General features: G+C 53.5%; 1 protein-coding gene across 2 annotated transcripts; it reads right to left on the reverse strand.

Moving 5' to 3' along the window:
* Positions 1–3,462: 3,462 nt before the first annotated feature.
* On the reverse strand, positions 3,463–9,747 carry LOC100193371 (uncharacterized). 2 transcript variants are annotated; one of them, NM_001138501.1, is made up of 8 exons: positions 9,735–9,747; positions 8,867–9,199; positions 7,933–8,004; positions 7,270–7,334; positions 7,047–7,188; positions 4,340–4,423; positions 4,170–4,259; positions 3,463–3,969 (listed from the first exon to the last, which is right to left on the reverse strand). In NM_001138501.1, exons 2-8 carry the CDS (start codon positions 9,137–9,139, stop codon positions 3,835–3,837), a joined length of 861 nt encoding a protein of 286 aa, NP_001131973.1. In that variant the 5' UTR covers positions 9,140–9,199; positions 9,735–9,747; the 3' UTR covers positions 3,463–3,834. The 2 variants fall into 2 exon arrangements, with proteins under 2 accessions (NP_001131973.1, XP_035822548.1); XM_035966655.1 differs by lacking the exon at positions 9,735–9,747 and adding an exon at positions 9,317–9,731 and having other exon boundaries at positions 3,513–3,969.
* Between the last annotated feature and the right edge of the window lie 14,722 nt (positions 9,748–24,469).

Consider the following 24,469-nt stretch of genomic DNA (forward strand, 5'->3'; position numbering starts at 1 on the left):
TTGGCAATGTTCCTAGCACTTAGAGAGATATGTTAGTATCCAAAAACAATTTACTAAGTCTAGAAACATACCTTGATTCTTGATTTTGCACTTCTCAACCACTTAGCACATATTAGCTAAAATAATATGTTGGGCATCTAATCACCAAAACATTTATAGAAATGGCCTAAGGGCACATTTCTCTTTCACAACCCAAGGACCTCCCTACACCGACCACTCCCCTACTGCCCTTGCACCTTTCAGGTAAGGTAGTCATCTACTAGCTTTCCTAATTATTCAACCAAGAGCGTCCTATACCACCCTTGTGGTAGCACTGTTTTCCCGGGTGGTCGCTCTATGTTCCAATTAACATAATGATCTTATCATGAATAGTAAATAACAAACTTATAATAAAAGTATGATCATGAATAATGTGTATCTCTATACCCGAAACCACATAAAGCAATAGCAGGTACTACCCAAAGTTTAGTGGTAAACAAGTTATAAAGATAGCCAAACTAGGGTAACCTATTGGGTCCCATCAAAATTAACCTACGCAGATCATTATGATTAATAAGAACATTATTGGGTAAAAAGAAGTGATCAAGGGCACAACTTGCCTTCAACGAGCTCCTGTTCAGCAGTCTCCACCTGCTGAACACCTGGATCCTCTGTGGCTTGCTCGTCTACTCGCAACAATACAAACAAACATGGTATAGCAGAAATTAACATCATACCAAACAGCATAACAGAATGCATGATAATATTCTACGCGTCGTAACGAGATCGTAGGAACAATAATCACTAAATTCGGAGTTACGGTTATCGAGTTATGAATTTCTGAAGTTATTAAGTGCCTAGAGTAAGATAACTCAAGTGAATAATTTTAATCCAAGTTTCATGGCTAAACAGAGTTACTAGTTGATAGACAATATTAATACAAAATTATTGCCACCAGAATGGATCAAAAAGAATTTAAAATGAATTTTCTATGAATTAAATGAGTTTCTGGAATTATTTATGTACTAAAAATCAATTTCTATAATCGTTTCTCTAATTTCTCTGTTCTCTGGACTGCGCGCCAATTACCAAAAAGTTCCGGGGCTGGACTGCAAACTTCCCAAGACTCAGGCTATCCCAAGTTGGATGGCGGGTTGATACTCTAAAATCCCAGGGGTTCATACGTAAAAGAGCTCGGCCAAAGGGGTATCGTCGCATGTGGGCCACCAGATCGAACGCGGACGGTTCAGATTAGATTAGTGCGATTAAAGGACCAGTATGCTATATGAGCCCTCGGATCGGGGATTGACGGTCCGAGGCCCACGCGACCTCCAAACCCTTGGATTCGATCTCAACAGTCCGAGTATAATACAACCAAAGGGGTATCTTGAGCTCTAATCTCGGCCACCCAAGGAGATCTAACGGCGCACGTTCTTTTCCCCAATTCTAAAATTTGTGCACGGCGGCTATCGCCCCTTATCACGGCGAATCTCGCCGGAGAGGCCCTAAACCATTATGCAAGTGCCCTAGCTCCCAATCCTCCCGCTTCTATGTGTTATGGGGACAACAACGAACTTGAACGAGCAATCGTACCAGAGAAATTTGTCGCGCAAAGCGCTGGTCGCGGAAGAGTTGAATCTGAGGCGAGGGGGTGATCTTCGTCGGGAAATTGATCCCTCCACGGGACTCGCTATGAGCCAGCAGCGGTGGTCACAGGTTCCGAAGGTGATGGCGGGCGATTTCGACTCGAGTCCCGTATTCGCGCAGCAGTCCGCGACATTAGTCGTCGTTGAGCGTTCATCTCCTACCCACTCCCTTCCCCGACAGTAGTGGCGAGGTTGTGTGCTAGGGTTTGCGCCTAAGTTTCGTGATGGCTTTATACGCGAAGAGGCGATGGCAACCGACAAGGTCGGAGGTCGTTGAGCCAGAGGTTGGACCCGATTCCCGGCTAATTCACACAGCCGTTTCAATGGCCCTTGCGACGGGGAAGGGGAGAACCCGACCGGTGGGGCCCAGTGCACAGCGAAGGAAAAGGAGGTGGGGAGCTAACATGTGGGGTCCACCAGGCGGTGAGTGAGGGCACAACGCGAGAGAGGGACTGCCTGGTGGGGGCCTGTTGTCGGCGCGCATGATTTCCAATTGGGCTGCGCGGAGGGAAAGCTGAGGTGGGTCGAGACAGAGAATTGGGCCCAACGCCCTATTTCTCTTTTTCTTTCTTTTTTCTTTTTATTTTCCATTTTATTTTCTTTCTTTCCAAATTCAAACTTCAATTCCAATTCACATTCAAATCTTATGGCAAATTTTATCCTCAGATTATATTGTGCAATTAAAGTACTAATTTTGAAGATGCATTTCTATTTATATTTTATGTAGATTTTATACTCTCTTTTTCTTTTCTCACTTCTCTTTTCTCTTCAATTTTATTTACAAATCCTATGATTGAATTTAGATTAAATCCCTATCTCATCATTAATGTGTCCTTATTAATATGATGCATAAAATATTTATATTAGATATTTTGTTCTTTTAATTATGATTAATCCCATGTTATAATGATAAGATGGCAAATCAAATAATGATATCCATTTCTTTTCTTTATTATTCATCATTTGGATATTACACAATCCAGGTACCTAGCGTTTGGCCAAACGCATGTGAGGACGTCAACCCAACAATCGCTACTGAAAAGGGAAATAAGACTAAGGGATAGTTTGGAACCCTAATTTTCTAAGAAATTTCTATTTTCTTAAGGAAAATTAGTTTATTTTTCTATGGAAAAATAGAAATTCATTGGGAAATTGAGGTTCTCAAACTAGCCCTAAAAATCATTTCCATACTTGTTTTGGTGATGATTGACGACTATCACAACCTCTTGAACTAAATAGTTTGCTAAGCATATGAACACAGGCATATCAAAAACCCAAGAAGATCAATTCCCAAGTCTCTAGATCGTGGACCGTCCAAGATATCAAAAAACCATTTCGGACAAGAACTGTGTCAAACTAATGATATGAACTATGAATCATCCGAAAGAAAAAGGAGTAATGTCCGACACCCGGCGCAGACTATCCAACCTCATGCACGGACCATCTGCCAGTTCAAGATCAGACCAACCTAAAGGTGTCAGGTTTGGTAAAATAAATTACGTCATTAACAACTAAACCATCCCACCAGATTTAACTATGGACACGTATCAATGAAGTTGTTGCTTAATCCAAACGAGGACATATCTGGTGCACATGATGCACATATTAAATCATCAATATCCATTTTAGATCTAACGTTTCTAGTTAATCATTGCAATTTACAAATAACACCTTCCACCACTACACACCACCACGTCGGATGATGTTCTTAGCAAAATATATCAAATAATTAGAGACGTTAGATCTAAAATAAGTGATGATGATTTAATATGTGCATCATGTGCACTAAACTTCTATGTGCATTTGATATGTTCTCAATCCAAACACACTATTAGTTCCCACAATAAACAATAGAGGTTTCAATTTCCATACACCACATCGTTCACATCTATCAAATATGCCATATAGAAAAATAAATAGTATTATGAAAGACTGTACATTACAGTGCATACAACGGTTAATAATGATGCCGCAGTAAGAACAAGAATGAATTTACATTAAATTGGTATATTCTCGGATCACACTCGGTTTAATACAAAGCACAAGGTTTCGGGTGTAACGAACTTTGGGTGACACTGACACCCAAACTGGCCACGGGAGGCAGAAGCCCAGGCTTAACCTTTGTGACTCAGTATGATGCCCAAGAAAACGAAACAGATACGTATGGTCAGTAGTCGTGAGCAACTACTGGGGATGTGGTTGTCAGCCACTATTGCTGTTGCTGCGACACTGGCTCATGCTGCGGGGTGGCGGGGGAGTCTGGAGCGATGGCAAACTGGAGGGCGCGGCCCCTGGCCGACTGTAGGATGAAGGCCACCTCTGCAGCCGCCAGTGCAGCCTCTTCCTGCAGACAAAGGAAGAAGAAGAAGCACAGAGAACTTAGATGGATGGTGTGCCATATCATCGACAGATTTAGGACCAGGAGCCACATATAGTTAAAAAATATACTACGGTGGACTTCCTATTCCTACACTATGATGACGATTTGGAACAAGTTTTTTTCATGACCAACACCATCTCTCGAGATTGCGTCAAATGAGGTACCTGTCTTTGTCGACGGCGATGCAAAATACTGAATATCCATGCCATGATGTAGCACGGCAGCAGAAACCCAGCAGCTCGAAGCAGAAAAAGCTGCAGAGGGTCGAGTCAGGACAGAGCAATATCTGGACCGCTAACATCCAAGTACAAATGAAAGGCTACATCTCACTCACCGAGAATATGGTAGAAGCGTCATCATCGTTTCCTTCGTTGTCTGACATAGACAATGCATGCCTTAGAAGCAACAGTGCCATTAACTGCAAAACCAAGTAGGATTTTAAGGTAGTCTACCTTGACATACTCGAAATCAGTTACTTGGCATTCCGTAAATACTAGAGTCTAGAGGAGCTAAGGTCATCAGACTAGGGGCCTGTTTGTTTACCCCCATGGATTATATAATCTGGATTATTTTTGGAGGATTATATAATCTGAATTATATAATCTGGATTATATAATCTGAGTAGTCCTGTTTGTTTACCCAGATTATTTGAGTTGTTAATAGGATTCTTTTGTATGAGGAAGACAAGAATGCCCTCTATATTTGTACTAGGTCGAACCAGACAAGGGCACCTGGAGCCTGGCGGCTAGAGTTAGGAGGAGTCGAGAAGGAATTATGCTGGATTTGCTGGTCGCTGGATGCCGGATAGGCGCAAAAACGATTCGGTGGATTATAATGGCATTGGTGGGTAATTTCTAGGAAACTTGAAAGGGTAGTGGGGAAGTGAGAAAAAAATAATCTGAAATAAGCACCTCCTCACTTGCTTATGGATTATCATAATCCAAGGGGTTAGATTATATAATCTGGGCAAATAAGCTGGACTGTTTGTTTCCCTCTTAGGATTATTTAATCAAGATTATATAATCTGGGGGGTAAACAAACAGGCCCTAGGAGTGGAGCAGAAGAGGATTCGCTATGAAGATCAACAACATTTTTCTTTAATTTCTAAGTAACTAAACAACTAAAAGCACTGTTTTTTCAATCAACAAACAAGTTGCACGTATGTCCCCCGAGTAGGCCTCGATGAGTGTGCTAAGAGACTTTTCTGGGAAGACTTAGATGGCATGGTTAGAGCTATACCTATTAGTGAGAAGCTTTTCATGGGGGGCATGTTCAACAAGTGCAGATTTCGAGACGATTCATGAAGGTTTTAGGTATGGTTGTAGGAATCAGGAGGGAGAGAAAGTCTTGGGATCAAGTTAAACTAATTACCAGGGAATTAAGTCGATGAGCCATACTATGAAGCTATGGGGCAATTATTGAGCATTATCTGAGAGGAATAACAAGGATTTCTATGAACCAATTTGGTTTCATGCCCGGAAGGTCAATCATGGAAGCCATTTTATTAATAAGGCAAGTGATGGAGCAGTATTGAAAGCACAAGGACCTACCCATAGAGAAGACTTATGACAATATACCAAAGAATGTTATGTGGTGGGCTTTGGACAAACAGAAAGTTCCAACGAAGTATGTTTGACTCATTGAGGACACGTACAACAATATCGTGACTAGTGTTCAAACAAGTGGGGACACGGATGCTTTCCAATTAGAATAGGAAGGTCAGCTTTGAGCCCTTACCTTTTTGCCTTGGTGATGGATAAAGTCACAACGAACATACTAGGGGGGTATCCCATGGTGTATGTTTTTTGTGGACGATGTAGTGCTAGTTGATGAAAGTCGTCATGAGTAAATAGGAACCTAAAGTTGTGGTAGGAGACTCTAGAGTCAAAAGGTTTTATACTCAGAGAACTAAAACCAGATATATGATATGTGACTTCGGCACTACTACACATGAGAAGGATATGTTAGCTTGAAAGGTCAAGAAGTGCCCAAAAAGGATACCTTTCGATATTTAGGATCGATGCTACAAAGAAACAAGGATATTGATGAAGATGTTAGCCATAAAATCGAAGCAGAGTGGATGAAGTGGCATCAAGCATCTAGCATTCTATGTGACAAGAGGGCACAACAAAAGCTAAAAGGCAAGTTTTATAGTACGACGATTAGAAATTATATGTTGTATGGTGTAGAATGTTGGCTTACAAAAAAAACATGTTCAACATTTAAGTGTAATTTTATAGGACGACAATTAGACCTGCTATGTTGTATAGTGCATAATATTGGCCTACAAAAAGACAACATGTTCGGCAGATAAGTATTACGGAAATATGTATGTTGCATTGGATTTTTGGCAATACAAGAAGAGATCGGGTCCGGAACAATGGTATAAGTGATAGGTTAGGCCACTAGGGGTAGCACCAATTGAAAAAAAAACTTGTCCAACATTGGTTCAGATGATTTGTACATATGTCCAATGGAGACCTCCAGAGGCATCAATGTGTAGTGGGATCCTAAGGCATGATAGCAATGGAAAGAGAGACAGCCAGACAGGGGAAGACCAAAGTTGACATGGGAAGAGACAATAAAAGGAGACTTGAAAGGATGAAGTATACCGAAAAATTAGCCTGAAATAGGAGTACATGAAAAATAGTTATCCGTGCACCTGAACCCTGGCATGTGGTTTTTGATGATTTCAACTCTAGCCTACCCCCAACTTGCTTGGGACTAAAAGGCTCCATTGTTGTTGTAAACAAGTTGTGGCTTGTGAGCTAACCGTAAAATATATATAAAAGCATTGTCCTTCAATCCAAAAACAAAACCATCCTGAAATAGCTACTCCCTCCATTCCAAATTGTAAGTTGTTTTGTCTTTTTTAGATACATCATTTTAACATGTACCTACACATAGCATATATCCAGATACAAAGTGAAAGCTATGTACCTAAAAGGCCAAAACCATTTACAATTTGGAATCAAGGGAGTAGTATTGATACAACAGTTCAGGTAATAAATGGCAATAAGATCAGGAATTGGTAGACTTACAATAAGCGCAGCTGAACGGCAGAATGCAGCACCACTAGCATCTGTACTAGCGTAACCATCATACTCTGCCTCAAGAAGACGATGTTGGGCAGCTGCTACAGCAAGAATCCTTGGGTCTCGCAAATCCATAACCAAATCACCACTGAAAAATGGTTATTTGCTTAGATATGTTTAATTCTATTAACTTAAATAAAAATGGCAAAAAAAGTCCAAAATAACTTACTCAATGTCTATGGTTGTCTCATCTGGCTGAACACGAGGTGGCGCAGTGTAACCTGGCTTGTATTCCTACAGGTTATTACCAAGCCTAGAAAGAATCAGTATACGAAGAAAGGAAACTTTAAAATGCAGAGGTAAGGACCAAAGCATATTCTTTTTTTTTGGGGGGGGGAGGGGGGGGTAGGAAAATAGGTACAATCAATAATAGAGTCAATTCATAGTTGAATAAGAATATTGGACATACAAAACCAATTGACCAAAATAGGTGAACCAGATAAATACCATTTAAAACACACAAAATTATAATATGATCCGTCACTTTGTTAAATCACCATCCAAATTAAATCACTAGCCTAAAAACACTAAAGTCTAATACCACATGATCACAAACCTTCTAGTACAAACCCAGGTAGATAGAAAAGCACTGCACATGGTATCAAAGAATATGACAAGGACCTTGTATCATTTTAGTTCTAATTATTTGTAGTGCATAATACTAGTGACTAGTGAGGTGATCACGATAAAAACCCTTCGAGTAGAAGAAACATGGGCAACAAGACTTTAGAGATACAAATATCAACATATATACTATGCCAATTTTGCATCAGCAGATTCAGCACTAAAAAACTAGAACCAGAATAATGAACCTGAGAAAAACTTAACCAACCTCATGACAAATTTCACAAGTAGTGTCTCCTTTCTCGTTGCACCAGCGTTGCACGCAAGCTCTGTGAGCATACTGCACATGAAAATTAAAACTATAAATTCTTGAATGTGTCAAGTTTCACCAAAAAAATATTTAACTATATCACTCAGCATGAATAGAAAGAAAAAAGTTTCTTACATGATTACAAAAAGGTATAAAATAAATCCCAAGTTCTTTTATGGGTAAAATAATAGAAGAGAACACAAAGTTCCAACATCAGAAGGCTTCGCGGTAGAAGTTGAAAATGTCCATGAATAAACCATTAATGAAAAAGGAGCAAAGTGACTAAATAAAAAAGAACATGAAAGAACGCAGCGAGGATAGTCAGTTCAGAAGTCATTAATTACTATACTCTATCCAAAAAAACAGTCCAGATCAGAAATTCACATTAAGCATGATGATGACCTTAAACTGATAGATCATAAAATTCAGCCAGCTATGAACTGGAACCGTTGTGTTAGATATGTGTAGTGATAACATGCCTAGTTGCATAACATGGACCAACCAGCAGCTGAATCAACTGGTCCATTCCTGTTAGCAATGTGGTAGAAAAATAGTGCAACTCTACTGCATAGAGAAGTGAATGAATAACTTGGAGCTCTCCCAACAGAGCAGATATAGACAAGCAATATTACAGGATATGATGCAGTAGTGATTGGGGAGAGATGAGTGTGTTTCCTACAAGAGTGTCATGGTTATGAATGGAACCATGTGATCGTTTTGTGCTTTTTAATCAAGAAAACATGTCAATGGAAATGACAGACACATGTTAATGCAAAAAGAGAACCAAAAGCGAAAATTTTAATTGCAGGTACACCTCATGAACAACTGTGAAGCTTAAAGCTCTGTGGAGATAAGAATGGCATGCAGTAATTTAATTAAGTAGGGTGTAAACCTTGAGACTGCCGCTGCAAGCACACGGTTTCTCGAGGTTCTTCACGCTATCTTCCTCCTGGCATATGCGGCACTCCGCGGCCTGGATTAGCGGCTCCTCCTCCCCATCACCCTCCTCCTCCTCCTCCTCCTGGACCAAGTCAACAGCTGCTGACAAAGATGCAGCAGCCGGAGCCGAACCATTTGCATCCTCAGACAGCTTCTTGGAACCCCCGTCATCCTTGGATTTTGCTAAGCCGTTCACGTCAACCACCACATGGTCGTCACCAGCCATCCCAAATCCCTCCTCCCTCTGCAGCGCTTGTTGCCGCCTCTGCACGCAGGAACCGATCTCCTGGTAGGAATATGCGCGCGGCAAGGGTAAGAATAAATGAATGATCAGATGTTACTCTCACTAAAAATCAACGCGATGGTAGCACGGTCGAGAATAGCGTCGACATATGTAATTGACCTTAAGATGCGATACAGGGGCAGTGCTGCTGACCCGTGCCTAAAAATGGAGAGCCTCCATTTCGAAGAGCAGGGTATACCGCCCTCCCCCGTTTACTGAAACTGGACTGCTGGAGTCGGGACTCGGGAGCCGACACTAATGAACCCTAGCAACAGCTCTGCCTCCAGCTCCATGGCCCCCGAACCTAAGCAGAAACTGGACCTCTACATGCGAATCCCACGAGGACCACGAGCCGGCAGGCGGCGAGAACGAGGGGAACCCCATCCCCCACGCGAGAAGCGACGGCAGCGAGACAGGACACGAAAGGGTACACGCCACACGCAGCGCCGGCCCGACCGACCGGCGCCTTTGCAGGCGCGGGGAACCGCAGTCCCCCCACGCGGGATCTAGCGCCGCCGGAAGGGCGACGGGGACGTACCTCACCGACGGCGACTTCAGCGGCGGCCCTCCCTCTCTTCCCCTTCCCGTCCGGTCGTCGCACGGCTTGGAGACTACAAATTCCGAGCTTTTTTTTTGGTTCCTTCTCTCTCCTTCCAGCTCTGGTTTTTTTTTCCTTCGTGTCTTTTTCCCCTCTTGTAGTTGTAGCCTGTAGGACTGGACGGGAAAGCGTCTGCGCGCAACGGTCAAACGCGGCGCGCGTCTTCATTGCAGGCCCTATGGGCCCGACCCCCTCCAGCCTCCGGATCCCGATCGGACGGCGCCGCCCAGTCTTCCTTCGCCGTCAGCCAGGCTCACGGCGGCTCTTCTTCAATTTACCTGACGTTGACGGACGGCGCGTCGTGTTGGTGGTGGCGTGGCGTCAGGAAGGGAACGGGTCGTTTGCCGCGTACGGCCTCCAACCGCGTCGCCCGGCCGTGCACGCTCCGTGTGATCACGTCATCACACAGTACTCACACGCTCTCCCGGCCTCCAGCCGGTCGTTGCACTTTCATCTCCGCCCTCGGATTTATTTTTAGAAAATAACCTTTTTAAAATGTTTCTAAAAATAATATTTTTTTCCTTAACGAACATGTTGGTCGCATCTTTCTTTATTGAAGCGGCTAAATAGAATTGCCGCGTCAATCTTTCTTGCATAACAGTCTTCTAAGCTGACAGGTCAAAGGTTACTAGGTTAGCCACATATTAGGCTCCTTTAGGTAGGCTCTTCCTATGCCACCTCAGCACGGATTTCTCTGACAAAACAACTTTCTATATTTTTATAAAGAACTCTAAAAAAAGCACCATGTTTACATCTGTTGGTGACTTTTTCGGGCGCCAATCACTAAACAAGAACCGCGGCGGTGCTCTCTGCACAGGAGCGGACGGTCCGCGGCCAGGGGCCGGACGGTCCACGACCTGGCGCAGGGCTTAGTTTTTTCTGCCTGACGGTCCGCGCACTGAGGCCGAACGGTCCGCGCGTGCGCAGGGGCGGCGGAAGTCGCCGGCGGCGCCTGGATCTCGCTCCCGAGAGGGAATCCGTCGGGGAGGAGAGATCCTAGGTGTTGTCTAGGTTCGGCAGACCGACCTAGACTCCTCTAATCGACGTAGAGTCGAATAGAAGCGGAGAATTTGGGGATTGGAAGACTAAACTAAAATTAGACTAGAACTACTCCTAAGATAAAATGTAAATTGTATTGATTGTAGGTTCAATTGATTATATAAATCGGTCGTATTCCTTTGTTTTTATAGAGGAGAAGGGCTGGACCCTTTACAAACAAACTCTCCGAGCTAATTCCGTGAATTTCGTCAATAAACACAGCAAGAAACTCGGAACCCTAATCTGTTCTGCGCGCGCGCGGACCGTCCGGCCCCAGGGCCGGACCGTCCGGCGGCTCAATTTGGTGACCAACATATGCCCCCTGCCTTTTGGTGGAGCTGAGCAAACCAAAAGCAACTAACTCGATATGATTACATCGGTTTTCTTAACATCTTGCCACATAATAGGATGGTACTGCTTGAGGAAACGTCCATTTAAAGCTTTGGGCAAATCTTTGTCTTGTAATGTTTGTAATAAATAGGCGTTACCAGATATTACCTGTTTTACTTTGTATGGACCCTCCCAGCTTGGCGACCATTTCCTAAACTTTCGGTCTTTATTTCTTAGAGGCAGGATGGTCTTCCACACCAGGTGTCGGCGTTTCGAGACAGGGGGGTCCCTAAGCCGACGAGTGAGTGTGCTGCGTGCCCCAGCCCTGATGGGTCGAGCGCGTGGACGAGCGCGAAGGGGGGAGAGGCGAGGTGGCCGGAGTCGAGCGTGAGAGAGGTGGAAGTCCCGCGGCCTTCGTGTTCGTCCCGCGCCCAGGTCAGGTGCGCTTGCAGTAGGGGGGTTACAAGCGTCCACGCGGGTGAGGGAAGCGAGCGGCCCCAAGAGAGCGCATGTCCTGTCCTCGGTCCCGCGCGGCCAACCTTCTCTAAGAAGGCCCTGGTCCTCCCTTTTATAGTCGTAAGGAGAGGATCCAGGTGTACAATGGGGGGTGTAGCAGAGTGCTACGTGTCTAGCGGAGAGAGAGCTAGCGCCCTAGGTACATGCCAATGTGGCAGCCGGAGAGATCTTGGCACCTTGCTGGCGTGATGTCGTGGCTGTCGGAGGTGCGACGGAGCCTGGCGGAGGGACAGCTGTTGGAGCGGTCGAGTCCCTGCTGACGTCGTCCTGCTTCCGTAAGAGAGCTGGGGGGCCGCCGTCGTCACAGAGCTGGTGGAGCACCATCATTGCCCATCCGGCGGAGCTGGCCGGATGGGATGCCGGTCTGGTTCTCCGTGACCCGAGTCGATTCGGGGTAGGATGATGATGGCGCTTCCTGTTGACGTGGCGGGTCTGTGCCCTAGGCAGGGTGACGTGGGGGCTCCTCCGAAGCCGAGGTTGAGTCTGTCTTCTGTTGCCGAGGCCGAGCCCGAGCCATGGGGTCGGGCGAGGCGGAAGTCGTTCGGCCGAGGCCAGGGCGGAGTCCGAGCCCTGGGGTCGGGCGAGGCGGAGTTTTCGTCGTCTTCCGGGTCTTAGCCCGAGTCCGAGCCCTGGGGTCGGGCGGAGCGGAGTTCGCCGTCTTCCGGGTCTTAGCTCGAGTCCGAGCCCTGGGGTCGGGCGGAGCGGAGTTCGCCGTCTTCCGGGTCTTAGCCCGAGTCCGAGCCCTGGGGTCGGGCGGAGCGGAGTTCGCCGTCTTCCGGGTCTTAGCCCGAGTCCGAGCCCTGGGGTCGGGCGGAGCGGAGTTCGCCGTCTTCCGGGTCTTAGCCCGAGTCCGAGCCCTGGGGTCGGGCGGAGCGGAGTTCGCCGTCTTCCGGGTCTTAGCCCGAGTCCGAGCCCTGGGGTCGGGCGGAGCGGAGTTCGTCGTGGCGCCTTTGGCAAGGCCTGACTGCCTGTCAGACTCACTCTGTCGAGTGGCACCGCAGTCGGAGTGGCGCAGGCGGCGCTGTCCTTCTGTCAGACTGGTCAGAGGAGCGGTGGAGTGACGGCGGTTACTTCGGCTCTGCCGGGGGGGCGCGTGTCAGGATAAAGTTGTCAGGCCACCTTTGCGTTAAATGCTCCTGCAACTTGGTCAGTCGGTGTGGCGATTTAGTCAAGGTTGCTTCTGAGCGAAGCCAAGGCCTCGGGCGAGCCGGTGATGTGTCCGCCGTAAAAAGGGGGGCCTCGGGCGAGACGGAAGTCTCTCGAGGTCGGCTGCCCTTGGCCGAGGCTAGGCTCGGGTGAAGCGTGATCGAGTCACTCGTGTGGACTGATCCCTGACTTAATCGTACCCATCAGACCTTTGCAGCTTTATGCTGATGGGGGTTACCAGCTGAGAATTAGGCGTCTTGAGGGTACCCCTAATTATGGTCCCCGACAGTAGCCCCCGAGCCTCGAAGGGAGTGTTAGCACTCGCTTGGAGGCTTTCGTCGCACTTTTTTGCAAGGGGACCAGCCTTTCTCGGTTGCATTTTGTTCCGGTGGGTGCGCGCGAGCGCACCCGCCGGGTGTAGCCCCCGAGGCCTCGGAGGAGTGGTTACACTCCTTCGAGGTCTTAATACCTTGCGTAATGCTTCGGCTGGTCTGGTCGTTCCCTCATGCGAACTGGCCGTAGCCCGGGTGCACGGTCGGGGCCCAAGCTCTCGGGCTGGTATGTTGACGCTGTCAACGGTTTGGCCGGAGCCGGTTTTTGCGAGAGCAGCCCCCGAGCCTCTGCACAGGGCGAGAGGACGATCAGGGACAGACTCGACTTTTTACATATGCCCCTACGTCGCCTTTCCGCAAGGAGGAGGGGGGGAGTGCGCCATGTTACCCTCGATGGGCACCGAACATGGTGTCTCCGGTGAGCTGCAAGCGAGTAATCCGAGTGGACGTCCGTGCCCCGTTCGTTGGGGGTCGGCTAGGGACCCAGAGGCACGCCCAAAAGTACCTGCGGGTGATTTGCCGGACCCGGTCCCCTGGCGACGGGGTCCGAGGGCTCGATGCCTCCCTCCGATGGGATTCCGTTACAAGATCGTTCCCGCTGGTCTCGGAAATGTCCTAGGGTACCTCGGGAGCGCAGCCCGAGCCTCGGTTATGTATCGAACGTACCCCTGGTCATCCCTCGCTCGGTGTCTGAGGCGACTGTGAACCCTTCGGGGGCCAGCCTTCGAACCCCTGATCAGTAATGGGCGCGGAGCCCGAGTAGCCTGAGGCGGCCATGGAACCCTTCGGGGGGCTGGCCTTCGAACCCCTGACCAGTAGTGGGTGTCGGGCCCACGCGATCTGAGGCGACTGTTGAACCCTTCGGAGGGCCAGCCTTCGAACCCCTGATCAGTAGGGGGGGCTCGGAGCCCGGTTCCTTCGCGGAGAAGGATCCTTTTCGGGGTATCCCCCTTTCCCGGTCCCTGTTGCAAGAGATAGAGAAAGAGGAAAAAGGAAAAGGATACGAAATCGAACGACGTGGCGTACCTTTTCTGACGCGGTTATTACGGCGAAGGTGAAGCGTCGCGCGCTCCTCCCGTCAGAGGCGCCGCCTGTCCCGCCGCGGAGTTAATGCGACGGGGCGAGTGGTTGGCGGGGTGGCCGTTGCGCGTGCGCGAGCCGTTTGAGGAACGGCTGTACCGCTTCGCGCTTTTCGAATCCCGCGTCCGGTCCAGGCGGTGTGCTGGAAACGGTTTTGCCCTGGCCTTCATATACTTGAGAGGGGGTCCGGTGACGGTTCTTCGCTCTGCTCCCTTCTTTTCCCTTTAGGTTTTCGCAACCCGGGAAACTTTAGTCGGAGAAGAGAGAAACCGCCCCCCTGCCCCCCGCGCCGCCATCTTCTCCATCTTGGTGATGGCGGATCGAGTGACCATAATCCCCCCGCGCGATCCGTGGCCCTTCTCCACGGTGACGGCGAGTGATCTGGAGGAGCTGGTCGGCGAAGGTTTGCTCCGCCCCCTCACCGACAAGCAGCGGCCAGAGTGGATTCCTCCCGCGGGCGGAGCCGCTCCGTCCCCACCGCCGGGGTATGTCGTGAGCTTCGTCTCCTTCCACGAGCGGGGATTTGGTGTGCCGACGGGCCGCTTTATGCGGGCCATCCTATTCCACTACGGGGTGGAGTTGCACAACCTCTCCCCCAACTCCATCTCGCAGGCCGCTATCTTCGTAGCGCTATGCGAAGGGTACTTGGGGATCGCTCCTCATTGGGATTTGTGGACTCATCTCTTCCTCGCCGAGCCTTTCGCCTTGTCGACGGGGGAGAGGAGGATCCGTGCAGCGGTGCGGGCCGGCGGCTGCATTCTCTTGTTGAGGCAGTCGCGGGCGCTGCAGTACATTCCTGCCATTCTTGCGTCTTCGAACAAGGGGTGGCAGCGCCGGTGGTTCTACCTCCGGAATGACGGTGAGTTGCTCCCACCGTTTTCCCAGCGAGTAGTTACGGCTGCCACCGACGCCTGGCGCCACGGGACCCCGCACGAGAGGCAGAAGAATCTCGAACCCCTCCTCCAGGCCCTGAAGGAGTTGTGGGAGGGGGGACTTACCGCTGCGGGAGTGATCGCCGCTATCCACCGTCGGAGGGTGCTTCCATTGGCGGAGCGGCGGCTGCCGCTCTGGGAGATGACCTCGGAAGCTGACTGGGAGGGCTCACGAATGTCCCCTGATCCTCTCCCCTTCAACGCCCTCCAATGGCGGGTGTCGGCCGCGATGGGGAAGCCGGACCCCCACGCATACTCCCAGCTTCGGATGCGCCCCGACCAGGGGTGCGTGACTTTGGTGAGTGTTCGCTCCTTCCTTCTTCGTATATCTGGTCGCTCCGGGTCCTTATGATCGGGTTCCTTTCTCCCCTCCTTTTAGGATGTGGGGTGGCACAAACCCTCCCGGCCACGGGTCCCGGAGGACGCGGTGGACCGTGCAGCGCGGCGGGTCGCCGCGGAGGAGAAGAAGAAAAAGAAGGACGCGGAGAAGGCCCGGGCCCGCGAGCGGAGGCGGGCTCGGGACGCCTTGGAGAAGCGTCGTCGCCAGCAGGAGAGGGACGGACTCCCGAGGGAGCCGTCGCCGGAGACGCCCGACGACGATGATGACGATGATGATGATGAGGAGGATGACATGGCCGCCCGTCTCGGCCTCAGCCCCGGCCTGGGGTGTGGCCAGGAGCCGTCGAGCCAGCCCCCGAGCGGGCCGACTCTGTCAGCCCCCGAAGTCGGGGCGTCGGGCTCCCGACCCGAGGCACGGGGGCGAACCGAGAGGTCACCTGACCCCTCAGCCGGAGGAGCTGAGGCAGTTCCGGAGGTCCAGGCCAAGGCGTCTGTTCCCCAGGGGCCGCCGCTCGTGTCGGTGGCGCATGGGGGTGACCCTCAGGTCGTCGCGGCCGTGCCCGGGGAATCTGCCTCCCAGGCGCCCCAAGCAAGGGTGGAGCCGAAAGCGCCGGCGAAGCGGACCTCGGCGGCTGTTTCGAGAGCCGGGATCCAAGAAGGCTCCCCCCAGGCGCGGTGGATCATGGCCCGGAGTGGGTGAGTACCTCGGAACGTCTTCGTCTTGGCTTCCCATTCGTATGTCTCGGTTGTGATCCCCCTTTTTTTTATCCAGCAAGCGAAGTCATGGCCAGACCGACCTGGCACCCCGGAAGGCCCTCAAGACGGCGCCGAACTGTGTGGCCAGCGCCATTCAGCCGACCCTTTCGCGGGGTACTCCGCCATCGGGGGCTCGGGCGTCGCCAATCTCGGAGGAGCGGGCTCCCGAGGCCGGCTCTTCAGCCGAGGCGGCGATCGTGGTTGAGGAGGCGGCTGACGCTCACGCGGCCCTGAGTTCGCCTGTTGTGCCGGTCATGCCGGCGCCTGCCACCGCCGAGGTTGCCGCTGTCCCTGTCGAAGGGCGTCCAGTTGCCGCCAGCGTCGGGATGGCTGATGCGTCGGCGCCCAAGACCTCAGAAGAGGTGGGCGTGGACGCGCAATCCGTCCAGCCGGGTGACAGCCTCATCGCTGCGCGGCGGAGCCCCGAGGCCCGGCGCCCGTTGCTCCGATTCCGGACCCGCGAGGCCTCGGATCCTGTCTTCATTCTCGATGATGAGCAGGAGGACCAGTCCTGGGGCGAGCTCCGCGGGTGTGCAAAGGCGACGGTGGGGTCGCTCCGGTCGTCGCTGGAGATTTTCTGCAGAGACGTCCCCAGAATCCTCCAGGTAGCGGTTTCGGGCATACCTTTTTTCCTTCCGTGAGCGAGACACTCGTCGCGACGCCCTGTTTCCTTTCCCCAGGATCTGACGGACCGGAGCGCCGCCAAGTCGTCGTTCATCCGCCGCGAGGTTGATGTCTGGGGCTCGTTGCGGTCCCTGAGGTCCTCGCTCGCCGGGGTTACCGCGCGCCTTTCCCAGCAGGATGCCAAGGTGGCGGACCTCCAGCTGCTCTGCGCCGACCTGAGAGCCGAGGCGGCAGCAGCGCGTGCGGAGGCGCAACGGCAGCGATCGGAGCTCGTCCAGGCCGTCGAGGAACGGGACCAATCTCAAGGCCGGGCCGCCGAGGCCGAAAGCCGAGCCGAGACCCTTGCGGCTGACTTAGCCGCGGCCCAGGTCGCGGCCTCGGAGCACCGTGCCCGAGCTGGAGGTACGTCTTGGTCCTCCCTGGTTCTTTTTCTTGTCCGTTTCCTTTGCTTGTGCTTGAGGTATTTCTCCTGGTTGCTTGCAGAGCTTGAGTCCGCCCTTGATGAGTCCGCCAAGGCGCTTGCCGAGGCGCTTGCCGGAGCCGCCGAGCAGAGGGAGGCGGACCTCGCGGCCATGTCCGAGGCCGTCTCGGACTTTTATCGTGTCCTCGGCTCCGGCGACATCCCTTCAGGAAGCTCCCCTCAGAGCCGCCTTCGAGCCTTAGGTGGTCACGCACGCGGCAGAGTCCGCGAAGCGCTACACCACGGCGTCAGGCGGGCCTTCGCCGTGCTCGCTTCCCACTACGTTGTGGACCTGGAGCGGGTTAGTGAGGGGTACTGTCTTCCCGACGAAGACGATGCTGCTCTAGCGGAGGTCCAGCGGCTTGACGCGGTCGCCGCGGGTCCGAGCGCGGTGCTGGCGACCACCTTTCAGGCGGAGGTCCTTCCCCCGGCGACGTTACCGGAGGCCGAGATGGACCCCACCGACGGCGGGGATGGAGCTGAGGGCGCGGCTCCTTCCCAAGGCGGCGCCTAATTCTCGTTTGAACAGTTTCTTGTTGAATGTGCGTCTCACCGCGGCTGCTGAAGCCTGAACACTTTGTCTTTCTTGCATGGAGTCGTACTCTCCTTTCTTTCCATCTGCATGTTCGTCCTGGCTCGTCAATAATAGGGTGGCTTCTCGAGTTGGGCCATTCTTCGTGGCAGGTGATGAGTGAGGTATCCCTAACCCGGAGGCACGGGAGTTCCTCGGCTCAGTCGGCCTTGCCATTTACATGTACCCACGTTCGCTCCCCGAGACCCTGCTTCTGACATAGCCGGGAGAACGCAAGAGGCCTCTTTTTTGATTGAAAATTTTTGACACGGAGAAGTATGTCCGATCTTGATGCAGAGGGGTTCCCCCTTTTTAGCCCCCGAGGGAGGGTCGGGCTCTGCCAAGGCGAGGCCGACCCTTCCTTGATGACCGAGGCGCAGAGGCTGCCTGACGGATCCGGCTCCGGCCCGGATATCCAGCGAGTGTTTGGCGACATCCCTCGGTATGCCGGGCATGTCCGAGGGACTCCGCGCAAAGACGTCGGCGTTTGCGTGGAGAAAGTCGACGAGCACTGCTTCCTATTTGGGGTCGAGCCCGGAACCGATCAGGACCTGCTTGGTGGTGTCGCCACTGGGGTCGAGAGGGACGGCCTTAACCGTCACCGCTGGCTCGAAGTTGCCGGCATGGCGCTTCACGTCTGGCACCTCCTTGGAGAGGTTCTCCAAGTCGGCGATGAGGGCCTCGGACTCGGCGAGGGCCTCGGCGTACTCCACGCACTCCACGTCGCATTCGAACGCGTGTTTGTACGTGGGGCCGACGGTGATGACCCCGTTGGGGCCCGGCATCTTGAGCTTCAGGTAGGTGTAGTTGGGGACGGCCATGAACTTCGCGTAGCATGGCCTCCCTAGTACGGCGTGGTAGGTTCCTCGGAACCCGACCACCTCGAACGTCAGGGTCTCCCTTCGGAAGTTGGAGGGCGTCCCGAAGCAGACGGGGAGGTCGAGTCGCCCGAGGGGCTGGACGCGCTTCCCAGGGATGATCCCGTGGAAGGGCGCAGCGCCTGCTCGGACGGAGGACAGATCGACGCGCAGGAGCTTGAGGGTCTCGGCGTAGATGATGTTGAGGCAGCTGCCCCCATCCATCAGGACCTTGGTGAGCCTGACATTGCCGACAACGGGGTCGACGACGAGCGGGTATTTCCCCGGGCTCGGCACATGGTCGGGGTGGTCGGCCTGGTCGAAGGTGATGGGCTTGTCGGACCAGTCTAGGTAGACTGGCGCCGCCACCTTCATCGAGCAGACCTCCCGGCGCTCTTGCTTGCGATGCCGAGCCGGGGCATTCGCTGTATGCCCTCCATAGATCATGAAGCAGTCGCGGACCTCGGGGAACTCTCCTGCTTGGTGATCTTCGTTCTTGTCGTCGTCGCGGGCCCTGCCACCCTCGGTGGGTGGCCCGGCCCTGTGGAAGTGACGCCGAAGCATAACGCACTCCTCGAGGGTGTGCCTGACGGGCCCCTGATGGTAGGGGCACGGCTCCTTGAGCATCTTGTCGAAGAGGTTTGCACCTCCGGGGGGCTTCCGAGGGTTCTTGTGCTCGGTGGCGGCGACAAGGTCCGCGTCAGCGGCGTCGCGTTTCGATTGCGACTTCTTCTTGCCTTTCTTCTTGGCGCCGCGCGGAGCAGACGCCTCGGGAGCCTCTTCCGATGGGCGGCCCTGGGGCTGCTTGTCCTTTCGGAAGATAGCCTCGACCGCCTCCTGGCCAGAGGCGAACTTGGTGGCGATGTCCATCAGCTCGCTCGCCCTAGTGGGGGTCTTGCGACCCAGCTTGCTCACCAGGTCGCGGCAAGTGGTGCCGGCGAGAAACGCGCCGATGACATCCGAGTCGGTGATGTTGGGCAGCTCGGTGCGCTGCTTCGAGAATCGCCGGATGTAGTCCCGGAGCGACTCCCCCGGCTGTTGCCGGCAGCTTCGAAGGTCCCAGGAATTCCCGGGGCGCACGTATGTGCCCTGGAAATTGCCAGCGAAGGCTTGGACCAAGTCGTCCCAGTTGGAGATCTGCCCCGGAGGCAGGTGCTCCAACCAAGCGCGAGCAGTGTCGGAGAGGAACAGGGGGAGGTTACGGATGATGAGGTTGTCGTCGTCCGTCCCACCCAGTTGGCAGGCAAGGCGGTAGTCCGCGAGCCACAGTTCCGGTCTCGTTTCCCCCGAGTACTTCGTGATAGTAGTCGGGGGTCGGAACCGGGTCGGGAATGGCGCCCGTCGGATGGCCCGACTGAAGGCCTGCGGACCGGGTGGTTCGGGCGAGGGACTCCGATCCTCCCCGCTGTCGTAGCGCCCCCCACGCCTGGGGTGGTAGCCTCGGCGCACCCTTTCGTCGAGGTGGGCCCGACGGTCGCGTCGATGGTGCTCGTTGCCGAGGTGGCCCGGGGCCGTAGGCGCGGTGTTGCGCGTGCGCCCGGTGTAGACCGAGGCTTCCCGCATGAATCGGGAAGTCGCGGCATGAGGTTCCGAGGGATATCCTTGCCTTCGGGAGGCAGTGCTCTCGGCCCGTCGGGCCGCAGCGCCTTCCAGGAGATTCTTGAGCTCTCCCTGGATTCGCCGACCCTCGGTGGTTGATGGCTCCGGCATCGCGCGGAGGAGCATCGCTGCGGCTGCCAGGTTCTGACCAACCCCGCTGGATGCGGGCGGCGGCCTGACCCTGGCATCGTTGGCGACGCGGTGCTGGAGACCTTGGGGCAGGTGACGTATTTCTCCGGCCAGGGGTTGGCCCGCCCATGCCTGCCCGACGTCCCGACGGATCGGCTCAAGCGCTCCTGTTCCCTCGTTGAGCCTGGCCTGCGCCTCGCGGACTTGCTCGAGTTGTGGGTCGTAACCCCCCGCCGGAGCGGGGACCACAGCTAGCTCCCGTGGGATGTCGGCGCGAGGCACCGGCCTAGGAAGATCACCGTCCTCCGGCATGCCGAGATGGTTGCCTTCGGAGAGATCCCCTAGCTCGATGTGGAAACATTCGTGGCTTGGGCCGCAGCTCTCGTCGCCAAGGCTGCGGCTTCCGTCGGAACAGTCGGATAGGCAGTAGTCACATGCGGTCACGAAGTCCCGCATGGCACTGGGGTTGCCAAGTCCGGAGAAATCCCAACAGATGCTGGGATCGTCATCTTCCTCGGACCCAGAGGGCCCGTAGGTCGAGACGTCCGTCAGTCGGTCCCAAGGCGACCGCATACGAAACCCCAGTGGGGTTGCACTCGCCTCAATGAGAGCGCCCGCCAAAACGAGGTCGTTTGGCGGGTAGAGGCCGAGTCGAAATGACGCAAGATGGGAGTTAGTCGGTACCTTTTGGTCGACGAGGAGCGACGTAGTCACATCGGGGACTGGTTGCACCGTCATCTCAGGTACGAGGGCGACGTCCTGCAGGCTTTCCGCGAGCGCGCCGGTGTCGTCTTCTTGCTCGGGGTCAGCGTGTCGCGGGGGACGGCGCTTGCCTCCGTCTTGAACGCGAGGTCGACGTCCGGCGTGCCTTCCGTCGGGGCGTCGGGGGCGTCGATTCGCTCGACGGCCAACGAAGCGCGGCCTCCCGCTTGGCCTTGATGGCCCCGCCTCCTCCTCCGTTGGCGGGGGAGAGAACGGAGCGAGCCCGAATGTTGCTCTTCCACCACGCGGGGAAGATGTCATCGATTCCGCCGCCGGCGGGCGGGTTGTCGGCCGCCATTGTCGTTGTCGCGCGGCGGTGGAAGAAGTATCATGTCGTAGCTGCCGTCGAAGGACATGAACTCAAGAGTCCCGAAACGAAGCACCGCCCCGGGCCGGAGAGGTTGCTGGAGACTGCCCATCTGGAGCTTGACGGGGAGCTGTTCGTCAGCACGCAGCAGGCCCCTACCTGGCGCGCCAACTGTCGGCGTTTCGAGACAGGGGGGTCCCTAAGCCGACGAGTGAGTGTGCTGCGTGCCCCAGCCCAGATGGGTCGAGCGCGTGGGCGAGCGCGAAGGGGGGAGAGGCGAGGTGGCCGGAGTCGAGCGTGAGAGAGGTGGAAGTCCCGCGGCCTTCGTGTTCGTCCCGCGCCCAGGTCAGGTGCGCTTGCAGTAGGGGGGTTACAAGCGTCCACGCGGGTGAGGGAAGCGAGCGGCCCCAAGAGAGCGCCTGTCCTGTCCTCGGTCCCGCGCGGCCAACCTTCTCTAAGAAGGCCCTGGTCCTCCCTTTTATAGTCGTAAGGAGAGGATCCAGGTGTACAATGGGGGGTGTAGCAGAGTGCTACGTGTCTAGCGGAGAGAGAGCTAGCGCCCTAGGTACATGCCAATGTGGCAGCCGGAGAGATCTTGGCACCTTGCTGGCGTGATGTCGTGGCTGTCGGAGGTGCGACGGAGCCTGGCGGAGGGACAGCTGTTGGAGCGGTCGAGTCCCTGCTGACGTCGTCCTGCTTCCGTAAGAGAGCTGGGGGGCCGCCGTCGTCACAGAGCTGGTGGAGCACCATCATTGCCCATCCGGCGGAGCTGGCCGGATGGGATGCCGGTCTGGTTCTCCGTGACCCGAGTCGATTCGGGGTAGGATGATGATGGCGCTTCCTGTTGACGTGGCGGGTCTGTGCCCTAGGCAGGGTGACGTGGGGGCTCCTCCGAAGCCGAGGTTGAGTCTGTCTTCTGTTGCCGAGGCCGAGCCCGAGCCATGGGGTCGGGCGAGGCGGAAGTCGTTCGGCCGAGGCCAGGGCGGAGTCCGAGCCCTGGGGTCGGGCGAGGCGAAGTTTTCGTCGTCTTCCGGGTCTTAGCCCGAGTCCGAGCCCTGGGGTCGGGCGGAGCGGAGTTCGCCGTCTTCCGGGTCTTAGCCCGAGTCCGAGCTCTGGGGTCGGGCGGAGCAGAGTTCGCCGTCTTCCGGGTCTTAGCCCGAGTCCGAGCCCTGGGGTCGGGCGGAGCGGAGTTCGCCGTCTTCCGGGTCTTAGCCCGAGTCCGAGCCCTGGGGTCGGGCGGAGCGGAGTTCGCCGTCTTCCGGGTCTTAGCCCGAGTCCGAGCCCTGGGGTCGGGCGGAGCGGAGTTCGTCGTGGCGCCTTTGGCAAGGCCTGACTGCCTGTCAGACTCACTCTGTCGAGTGGCACCGCAGTCGGAGTGGCGCAGGCGGCGCTGTCCTTCTGTCAGACTGGTCAGAGGAGCGGTGAAGTGACGGCGGTTACTTCGGCTCTGCCGGGGGGGGCGCGTGTCAGGATAAAGTCGTCAGGCCACCTTTGCGTTAAATGCTCCTGCAACTTGGTCAGTCGGTGTGGCGATTTAGTCAAGGTTGCTTCTGAGCGAAGCCAAGGCCTCGGGCGAGCCGGTGATGTGTCCGCCGTAAAAAGGGGGGCCTCGGGCGAGACGGAAGTCTCTCGAGGTCGGCTGCCCTTGGCCGAGGCTAGGCTCGGGTGAAGCGTGATCGAGTCACTCGTGTGGACTGATCCCTGACTTAATCATACCCATCAGGCCTTTGCAGCTTTATGCTGATGGGGGTTACCAGCTGAGAATTAGGCGTCTTGAGGGTACCCCTAATTATGGTCCCCGACACCAGGTCTCCTACCTGAAATGACTTAGCTTTGACCTTCTTATAGTAGGCCTTGGCTACCATGATTTTGTCCTTTTCTATTTCTCCTAAGGTTGTCACCCTCTTGTCGGTTACTTCATCAATATTGTCCATCATTGAATTATAATAGTCACTGACAGTTAGATCATTTTGCTTGGCGAACCTGACAGCATTTAAACTTATTTCCACAGGCAACACTGCTTCCTGCCCATAGACAAGCTCAAAAGGAGATACTTTAGTGGCATTGTGTTTAGATATTTTGTGAGCCCACAAAGCTTCGGACAAAATTCTATGCCAGTGCTTAGGATTATCAGATATCTTCTTTTTATCAAGTTAATAATGTTATATTACTAGACTCGGCATGTCAATTGGCCTGAGCATAATATGGAGATGAATTGAGCAACTTAATTTTATATAATTTAGCAAACTCACGTACCTCCTTTGACATAAAAGAAGTCCCTTGATCTGTGGTCAAGGTCTGGGGAATGACGAATCTATGAATAATATGTTTAGTTATGAACTTAATTACTTCCATGTGTGTCATGTTCTTCAGAGCGACGGCTTCAGTCCACTTGGTAAAGTAATCAGTGGCAACTAACACAAACCGATGCCCTTTTGATGATGAAGGATGAATCTCTCCTATAAAGTCCAATCCTCATCCTCTGAAAGGCCAAGGCTTGATGATAGGATGTAATTTGGCTGCAGGGACCAACTGTAAGTTGCCGAATTTTTGACATACTTGGCATCCTTTGTAGTACTTGAAACAATCAGCTATCATGTTAGGCCAATAGAAGCCAGACCTTCGCAACAACCACTTCATCTTTGGAGTCGATTGATGGGTACCACAAATCCCTTCATGTACTTCGGTCATGGCTAATATAGCATCATCTGGGCCCAAGCATTTAAGCAGGACGTTGTTGACTGTTCGACGGTAGAGTTCATCACTCATTAAAACATACTTGAAAGTTGTACGCCGAATGTTATTATCCGTCCTAATATTGGGATTTCATAAATAATTATTTATGGGTGTCCTCCAATCACTTGCATCGGCTTCTTCATCAGCCGAATCAATTAGGA

The sequence above is a fragment of the Zea mays genome, chromosome 4 (assembly GCF_902167145.1).
Source record: "Zea mays cultivar B73 chromosome 4, Zm-B73-REFERENCE-NAM-5.0, whole genome shotgun sequence".
In the NCBI taxonomy this organism is placed as follows: domain Eukaryota; kingdom Viridiplantae; phylum Streptophyta; class Magnoliopsida; order Poales; family Poaceae; genus Zea; species Zea mays.

Coding starts and splice junctions, on each gene's coding strand:
- LOC100193371 (NM_001138501.1), bottom strand. CDS start 9,139: ATGGCTGGTGACGACCATGTGGTGGTTGACGTGAACGGCTTAGCAAAA. Junction 7,189..7,269: donor GAGACAACCATAGACATTGA/GTAAGTTATTTT, acceptor ACCATTTTTCAG/TGGTGATTTGGTTATGGATT. Junction 4,260..4,339: donor ACGCTTCTACCATATTCTCG/GTGAGTGAGATG, acceptor GACCCTCTGCAG/CTTTTTCTGCTTCGAGCTGC.